At 42.0% G+C, this 9,166-nt stretch overlaps 1 protein-coding gene across 7 annotated transcripts in view; it reads right to left on the bottom strand.

Moving 5' to 3' along the window:
• Positions 1 to 3,787: 3,787 nt before the first annotated feature.
• Positions 3,788 to 9,166, bottom strand: part of SGSM2 (small G protein signaling modulator 2) — a 46,521-nt gene continuing 41,142 nt past the window's right edge. For 6 of the 7 annotated variants that reach the window (XM_032200718.1, XM_032200721.1, XM_032200724.1 and 3 more), the window contains 6 exons: positions 8,404 to 8,528; positions 7,897 to 7,979; positions 7,300 to 7,409; positions 6,624 to 6,720; positions 6,198 to 6,365; positions 3,788 to 5,385 (listed from right to left, as the gene is read on the bottom strand). In XM_032200718.1, the coding sequence (XP_032056609.1) occupies positions 5,297 to 5,385; positions 6,198 to 6,365; positions 6,624 to 6,720; positions 7,300 to 7,409; positions 7,897 to 7,979; positions 8,404 to 8,528 (672 nt within the window). In that variant the 3' untranslated portion in view covers positions 3,788 to 5,296. The remainder of the gene's footprint in view (positions 5,386 to 6,197; positions 6,366 to 6,623; positions 6,721 to 7,299; positions 7,410 to 7,896; positions 7,980 to 8,403; positions 8,529 to 9,166) is intronic. The other variant, XM_032200723.1, reaches the window with a different exon arrangement.

Here is a 9,166-nt window from a genome sequence, read left to right as displayed (position 1 = left end):
GCAAACACGGTGGGACCCAAACTTGTGCTACTGCCAGTGGTTGCTCAGCTGTGCCTCTGATGCTGCCCCAGCTACACCTGGGCAGGCACCAGGCTGGGTAGGATTGCTGTGTGGAAACGGATGGGTTGAATTGCAGGGACACTTGAGGAGCAGCACCTGCAAAGGAAATTTTCTGCTTTCCACATTTCTGAAGAGTTCGTTTGGCTTTTCCACCCCCCCATCAGAGGTTTCCAAGAGCACTACGTGATGGTCAGTAAGCAAACTTGGATGAATGCGTTGGGGTGGCGGCTGTGCATGTTTCAGGCTGAGACACGGGAAGCACGTTTCAATGCGACTGCACGACACAACTGGTAAGTTGTAAGGTGGTGGAACCTGTGTCTTGGTGGGGCAAAGAACAGTGGGCATGGGGCAGGTTTAGTAAGTCATTAAAAGTGTCACTGAGCTGTAGCAAAAGTTATGTCCAAGCGTGCATCAAAAAAAAAAAAAAAAAAGCTGTGCCTGGGCAGGCTGATGTGGCAGGCTGTTACCAGCAGTATCAGGACCATGCCTGACGGAGTGAAAGGCACATGGGCGTTAAAAGGGACGGAAAGTTGGAAAGTTTTATGGAACATAAACAGTGGTGAAGCCTTTGACCACCCCACAGTGCCAACTTGCTCAGACTCCTCTTTCTGAGCTATTTAGGAGGCACGGGGGAGATCCCTCATAAACATCCAGACAAGGGGATGCCTGGACCAGGCAGGTGGGGGTCTGGGGAGGTTGGAAGTGAAGGCCCCTGGGCTGAGCACATCCTCAAGCAGCCGCCAGCTTTGAGGGCAGAGGACCCTCCCTCTGCCCCTGAGCAGCACCCAGCGGCAGCGGTGAAGCAGAAGGCGCCGCTCACTGCCCAGCAAGGCTTCTGGCAGCACGTGGAACAGCTTGGGAGGGTGAGGTGGTACCTTCCAAAAAACAAACCCAAAGCAGTGCTGTCAGTGTGGTTTGGGGGCCGAGTTTTTATTATTATTGTTGCTGTATTTTCTTTATGAACCTGTAAAGGTGAGGTAGAGCTTCTGAAGGCAGAAGGAAGTCAGTCCGTGGAATAATAAATAAATAGACTGGCACTCAGAGTTTAGTGCCACCTCTTACAGCAAAGTTGTTGTGTTTGGCAAAATTGGTGGTAGGCTGGAGGAAACACATGAAACCTAACCAAGCACGCTGTTAGAGCTGTCTCTGGGTTGCAGAAAAGGGGGGCAGGAAGCAGGGGAGATTTCTTTTGGTTTGATTTTTTCTGCTGGCACTGGGTAGAAGTGAGAATTTTGGGGTGATGAAACTTCACTGGGACATTGCATCTTGCTGAAATAAGTTCATGTTGCTGCAGGGACTCTGCAGCTTTGGGGGACAGCTGTCTAAGGTAGAATACCTCGTTCAAAAGTTTCTGAGAACTTGCTAGAAGAAGAATGCTGAGGGATTGGGGTGGGGGGTGTTGGTAATAAGAAAGAAGGTCCTGTAGAAGAGAAAGCAAATGTGTAGTTGTAGCTGTGCTGTGCATGTCTCCCATCCCAGTCCAAGCTCCCACCACGTTACAAGATGAAGGCAAAGGACAGGGTGGCACCAGATACACCTTGTAAAGAGCTTATTCTCTTTTATAAGGATAAATACATGATTAAGAGCTCTAACAGTCACGAGTAATGGCTGAGGGATGGCTGCATGCTCTCCAGTACAGAGAGCCATTATACTTGGGTGTTTTTACAGCCGGTAGACTAGGGAAATGCTCCAGTGCCCTTCAGGAACCACCTCTGGGCAGAGCTCTCCTGCAGAAACACAAATGAGGCTTACCTAAAAACTTGGAAAGGCAAAAAACTCTCTACAAAAACTGGTAACAGAAAAAAGAAAAAAAAAAAAAAAAGGACAAAAAAAAAAAACAAACAAAAAAACCAAACACACAGAAAAGGCAAGTAAGATAGCAAGTTCTGGAAGAGGGAGAGTCACTGCTCTAGAAGAGGAGCAGCAGGAGGATTTTTTATAGGTTTGGAGGATGAACTGGCAGTGCTGGAGGAGGATCTATCCTGGAAGCCCAGCAGTTCTGCTAGATTTTAATGTTAGCTGCAGCACGATCAGGCCTAAAAATGTAGGATGAAACTTTATTTTTTAACACTTGTCATAGGCCTACTTCTGTTCCCACTCCTCCTCTGAAGCTGAACTGCCAGCAGGCTCAGCATGTGACGATAGGTGTTCTTAGGCATGCACTGTATGTAATTTAAATCTCTGCTTAAAGTCATCTAAGGGACATCAGCGGTCTACTTGGTGATGACCTATTTACTTTAAAGCTACTGCTTAGTACAAAACCCATGCGCGCTGATCATTGAAACATTAATTACATATCACGCTCTCTTCCCAGACAGCCCGCTCCTTAGGGCTCCGTGTTCTGTCTCTGAAATTACCTTGGAGGGAGAGAAATTATTTCCAAATTGCTCCACAGAATGCCTTGACAATCAGTATTTATTCATATGTTACATTTAAACATAAATAATTGAGCAATAAAGAGAATAGTCTGCTCTTGACAAAAATAAATAAGTTAATACACAATATTCATAAAATACAATTAGACAGAACATTTTAACAAGTACAACAAAGTTTGTAGAGGATTTTTTTTTTAAACAGTAGAGTGGTATAGTACATTCCCAACAAAAAAAATAGTGCAGTTTTTATTTTTTACATCACTTTCTCAGGCTCTGTGAATTGGAGGGCTTTTTCGCTCATCGTTTTTTTTTAAATACTATTTCACTTTTCAAGTGAACAGACAAACACACAAACTGAAGCGCTTTGGAGACCTTTCAGCAGCCATGCACTGGCCTACAGAACAGTTTGATGCACAGCTACAGGTAACGACGAGTTCAGGCTGTGAGCATGCCTGCAGTACAACTTCTTGGCTTCTAATCCTGAGCACACCCTAACTGTGGGAGCACGTGGCGGGAGGGGAGTAAAGCTTATCATAACTTTCTTCCTTCTGTAACTCCCACTGCGATTATTTTAGCACTGTTCTGTGTAGAAAGGGGGTTTCCTTCTAACCCGCCTCCTCCACAGTACCTTTTTCAGCATTATGTAGGCTCATCTGTTCGCACTTGTTTTGTGACCATGGTGCTTCTGAGCATCGAGAACAGGCTTGATCCCACAACAGCAGCGAAGGTGCGTGTGCCTACACCAGGGGCCTGATGACCTGGTCTGGGGGGGCAGGACTGAAGTGACGCAGGCTGTGTGACAATGGAGGGAGGGATGGGTTGGGTTGGGTGTTTTTCTTTACCATCCCATCAAATTTTCAGAGACCGGTTTAAGGGCTTAGTTATGGAGCTGAAAAGCACTTTGTGTCCATTTGGACTACTATTCATATTTTTTATTTTCCTGCAATCATAAGAAGAGATCTAATCACAGATGCTCATTCTAGAACCAAATCCCTCTTGCATGTGCAAGTAATGCTTGGCTCATGAGGCCCCAAAGGCAGTACAAATGTAGTGCAAAAAGCAAGAGGAAACTGCTCACTGTTTGTGCAATAATGAGAGCAGAGTCACCTCTCAGGATTTAAATCTTCAGAGTAATTTGATTTCCTACACCCATTTTGCTAAAAATCTGATTTTAGAAGCTCACGTGAGCTGATCTAATCAATATAAACTTCTTAAAAGCAGAGTTGAAAACTGTTTTCTCTATGAGGTTCAATGGAAACAAAGCTATGTAACCCTGCGTGCTCTGAATGATTAAAAAAAAAAAAAAAACAGATTCAAACACTCTTTTCTCTCTCTTTTTTTTTTCCTTCTTCTTCTAAATCACTGAGGTTCTAATAGCCAAGGGTGGAATAGTTAAAGTGCTTAAGCTAAATCACTAGGACTTCTAGGAGCACAGGTCACATATCCATGAAATCTACAGTTAACCCTATTTGCAACAAAACTGCTCCTTCCCTTCATCTCTTATGCTAATACAGAGATACACTTTTATTTAGAAACAACACCTACCCTGGGAAAGTAGTTCAGAGTATACATGATAAATGTTATCTAGTGTGATGAAGTGCTAAGATGGCAATAGATTTGTTTAAAGCTGCACAGCTGAGCCCCAGCTAACTCTATGTCACCTTCGATCTCTATAGAGCATGGATTAAAGCCTATGCTGCTACTTAAAGCATGCAGCCAAGCACAAGAAAGAAATGGCACAGAACTGCCATGGAGTGCATGGATGGCTTGACAGAACAGCACAGTGCTACAGCAAAATGGAGCCTGTGCAACAATTTGAACTGCTTAATCTAGCAAGTACTGACACCTGCTTGAGTTAGTGAGTGCCTGGTTTGTGTTTGCAGGATCCCAAGGAAAGTCCTCCCAGAAAGCTTTGCAGAGCAGGGAGGAGGAGGCTAGTAGTGAGCAGTGAATAAACTGGAGGAGGTGAGGCTCCGTGGTGTCTGCTCCGTAAGTAGTGACTGAACTTCATGGGATTCCACACAGATGCAGTGTGGGACTTGCTAACATGAGCAAGGAAACTGTTTCTGTGTGCTCAACTTGTGTTAACCTGAACTATATTGGGCAGGTTTGTCATTTGGGAATACTTGCAGAGTAAGTTTGCAAAGTAAAGTGAGGGCATGTTTGTGGCATGTGTAGGCCATGAAGACTCAACAGCATGCGCTGTCAGCAAAGGCTAACTCCCATTTCTAGCCAATGCTGCCAGATCTTCACTGCTCATCTTAATTATGTTATTTACTATAAGGCTATTTTCTCAGTTGGTAACCTTGTTTATTTTACTTGCTGCTAAATACTCTAGTGAATATAAATTCAAATGTTTTAGTAACAGGAGCTGCATATGCATTCTCTTCCACTTTCAAGGCATAGTCCACAAACTGTGTCCGTAACTGTGTTCTTCCAGGGACCCAGTTCAATGCTTGTGACACTTGAGTACTGGATTAGGGCTTACCTCCTTGAAAAGCTCTGTCAGAGCACAAAATGTGCTATTAAGGGTGCAGTAAGTCAAAACATAAGTTTTCCAGTATGTCACCCCCCCCTTTTTAATATCTCAAATATGTAGGTAGACAGTCTTCTAGAGAGAGGGAAATACAAGAATGAAAAAAGATTCCGTCTTGAAATACAAAGTTGAGTGTAACAAGGACTATCAAACACAAAGCTTATCTTGTGAAGGAAAAGTTCAATTTTTAAAAGTATTACAAATCTGTTAGATATTTATTACATTACATGGAAGATGCAATTAAAACACCGTTTTGAAGTTACAGTGCAAGAAATGCTCCATCCAATAGCTCACAACAAGGCCCACAATGACAGTCTGTTCGTTATCACTTATTTTCAATCAGTGTCTGCACTTTGTAGACAAGGTCTCTTGCTATCCTCAGTATTTCCTGGGCATTATGATGCTCTGCCATTTCTAAAAGACACAGACAAACATTCTTAACTGTCAGTGACAGGAACTTTTGTGCCCTAGCATTGATAGTACTATAACATTAGCATTGATTAGTTAGTGTAACACAAGCAGCAATCCAGAAGTATTGCTGGGCTTTACGTTTGTAGAATTAACAGTAGAATAAATGAACGAATCCCTTAGTGCTATAGGTCCTTGCATGAAGATCTAATCCTTCAGATGTCAGTTCTCTTGCTCCAGAAAACCCCAGTGCCTTGTGACCACAGAACAGGAATGGGAGGTCTGCACCCACACATGCCTGTGAACAGCCCTCCTGGACTCTAAAAAATGTAAAGCTGCAGAAACAGAACCTAACTTGATCAAAAGATGTCCTTCCAGGAAGGGACCATTGCTGGATTGACTGGGATGCAAGTGATAATACAGTTAGGAAGGGCTTTGTGTACCTGGAGCAATGTGGCTAAATAGTTCCACATAAAGAAGCCTGTACTAAAGTAAGATAGCTAGAGTAAAGTAGCTCTTGACATCTTGACAGACCAGAATCTTTAGTGTGTTTTTGTTTGTTTTTGAGGGAAGCAGGAATGCTGCTGTTTGTGTGCCAAGTAAGATCTTCAGGAAGTATTTGAAAATCTGGGCTCTTCACTTCCATGAAAAGCAACGTGATTGAAGGGGTAAGAGATGTGCAGCTTAAACTGAAATGGGGCTTTTCACATCAGCAAGAACACTGCACAATTGCAGGTGGTTTGTCAGAATACGGGAGAAGCAACAAACTCTGAATACTTCCTTCTTATCAAAATGACTCTCTTAAAAATGTCCCTTACCATTAAAAAACTTGATGATATCAGTGAAGTCCATGTTGTTATCACGGATAATCTCTCGATAAACTTCCACAAGTGCTAAGGCAATGAAAAGGACAAAATGTTCTGAAGAGATGTGCTTTGCTGCCCAAATAACTTCCCACACTGTAAATACATCCTCGTACAACAATTCTGAATGGGAATAAACATTACAAGAGCATCTGATTATTCAAATTGACCTTTTTACCCCCTCTAATTAATGTCTTGCAGGCCTTATGCAGAAAAGAATAGAATTTGATGAATCTTCCCCTTCCCTCTCCCCTTCTCCAGCCAACATCATTCCAATGGTAGTTAATCTCTGAGAACTCTAGTGAGCCTAGCTGCTGATCATCCAGACAACATCAATTCAGTTTTGCACAACCCTAAACTACAGGCATAGAACATTATTACCTCTTTTAAAGTCGAGCAGGAACCAGCGATAGCAGAAGTAAAAGTGAGTGTAATCTCCATTCTGGTGCATCAATTCAAAAAGCTCTGAGTCTAGAATCTGAAATGCAAAACATCAGATGTTAAACGTTATCTTGTCTGAAAGTAGCCCAAATCAAAGGTGTTGGAGGCTGGTGAAGACTTCTTTGCTACTTCTTATCAGCTGACCCTATGGTTATTCTGAGCAGCTGCTTAGCACAGATCCGCCCTTTTGTTATGCATTTGCAAAATGCTGATGGTGTGGGTGCCCTGACAGACTGACAGGGTGAAGGCTTACTGTCTGTGCAGCTGTGATGTGACTGGATTTTAATGTGATTTCTCCTTGACTTCAGCTGAAGCTGGAATGAGCCGTAAGTGTGAGTCATTACATGGGATAGCTGGTGTACTGAACGCAGAAGTTTTGGGAATTTGTTTTGTCAAGTTAATATGAGCTGACCTGCCCTAATGCATAGTCTATTGTGACAGCAAATATCGTTCCCTAAAAAGCAGAAAATCATTCTGGGGCTGCATAAATATCCTCCACAGCTCTGAAGTACCAGATAGCTAGGAATCCCATTCACTGGAGTCCTTGCCCTTCAAGCTAGTCCTGAGCCTCTGAAACAATCTCACCTTCTTTCAAATAAAATTCAAAGAGACTCACTTGGATTAGGGACCGCATGTTGGCAAAGTGTGTGTCCATAGCACCTCCATTGGGGAAGTTCTGGCTCATCCTCTTCATCAAGTGGCTGAAGCAGCTGTAAGCCAGCTGATCTGCAAGGTATAATGCAGAACACTTAGTGTTCCAAGTCTTCTGATGTCCTTGAACCAAAGTAATGTACAGCAGGGCAAAGCCAAAAAAAAAAAAAAAAAAAAAAAAAAAAGAGGGTTTTCCCCTTTGCTGTTCCCTATCCCCATCATCAGTATTAAGGTGAAACAGAAGACAGTACCCGACTCTGGACCATTTTAATTATGTTTCTAAACAACACAGCTTAAGGTTGAGTTTTCAGCGTAAGCAACTGCTGGAACACAGCTGCTTAGAAAATGTAGTAAAATTTAATCTGGAGTTGGTCAGTAAACAGGGAACCTCTGAGATACTAATGTTGGTCATTTCAACAGCCACATTTAGAGAAAATATGGATCAAGAGCTGCAAGTTTGTTTTTCCTAGTGAGCTAACCTTGATTAATGGTTCTTCTAAAACAACATTTATAGAGAACTCCCTAAAGATACCAACATATTCCTAAAGAAAACGCTTCCTACCGTTGTCAAGTATAACCATCAAAGGAGCCAGGAGGTCACACATGCCTTGAACATAACCAACTTCTAGGTGCTCCCAAACATAACTGCAGAAAGAAGAAAGCACAAGTGATAATAGGATTAAATAATCCTCTTGTCTACCTAGTAGATGTCCTGCAACACTGTATCTGGGCACCTCACAATTATTAATTGCCATTTATAGCACCCCATTGCAGCAAGGATATATTATCCTCATGTGGAGGAAACCAGAGCTAATAATACATTAAGAGAACAGTTCAAGGTGAACGATGGAGTCTGTTTCTTGAGGTAAAAGGAGACTCTCTCAAGTCCATGTTCCAAACGTGGACCACCTATCATATCTGTACTTTCTAACCTTCCATACTAGGAACTACCATTCCTTCTTTTAAGTTCATTACTGATTTTTTTTGTACAATTATTATTTTCATATTATTATACTTCATGGTTTATGACAGTTATGTGAGAAGTATTTCAGCTTACAGGCTGTATTACCTGCACATGACATTGCGGAGTTTCTCCAGATTATCAGCAGTAAAATACCAGTAATTCCGATCACATCTCTGGACATCTTTATCAATTCTGTGCAAATTTAAGGCAACAGTGTCCAATAATTCTATCTAGAAGAGAAAAGCTTAAGCTAGATCTGCTGTTCAGTCAAAAGAGAGGCAGGCTGCTAAATCATTTTTAGGCAGACATTTAGTTTAGATAGATATCATCAGCAAGGAGCATGTAGCTGTAAACAGAGCTCTTATCTTTTTTCCTCGCTCCACAGATCAGAGTTGATGCCAACCTTATGACTACCTTAGGTGGCACTAACAAGAGAATATCCATCAGTAGTGAGTACAGACTGAGTTAGAGCATTCCCAGGTGCAAATTCAGTCTAAGAATCAACAAACCAGAAATAGTAAAATTATGCTTTGGACTTACAAGAGCACTGAACTACTCAATTACTGTCAAAAATCCCAAGTAAACGGTGCATAGTTTCTCTCACAAATGTTCCAAGCCTGTCCTCTTTACAAAGGGTTATGTCCATATGAGCAACTCCAACAGAGGAGTGAAAGAAAAAACTCCATCTGTTAACAGTAACACTAATAGACATGGTGATGTCTTGGATCTTCATTTAGGTTGTGGTTCAATTTGATTAAATGGGGATTTCAGCTTGAATTAAATGACACTGAAATCTTACAATTGGTGTCTTATTCTCTCTTAAAATTTTTAGCTACTAGATCTTTACCATGTTATTTTCACTCTAAAA

The sequence above is a fragment of the Aythya fuligula genome, chromosome 20, assembly GCF_009819795.1.
Source record: "Aythya fuligula isolate bAytFul2 chromosome 20, bAytFul2.pri, whole genome shotgun sequence".
NCBI lineage: Eukaryota > Metazoa > Chordata > Aves > Anseriformes > Anatidae > Aythya > Aythya fuligula.
This window is presented reverse-complemented; position numbering and strand designations above follow the sequence as displayed.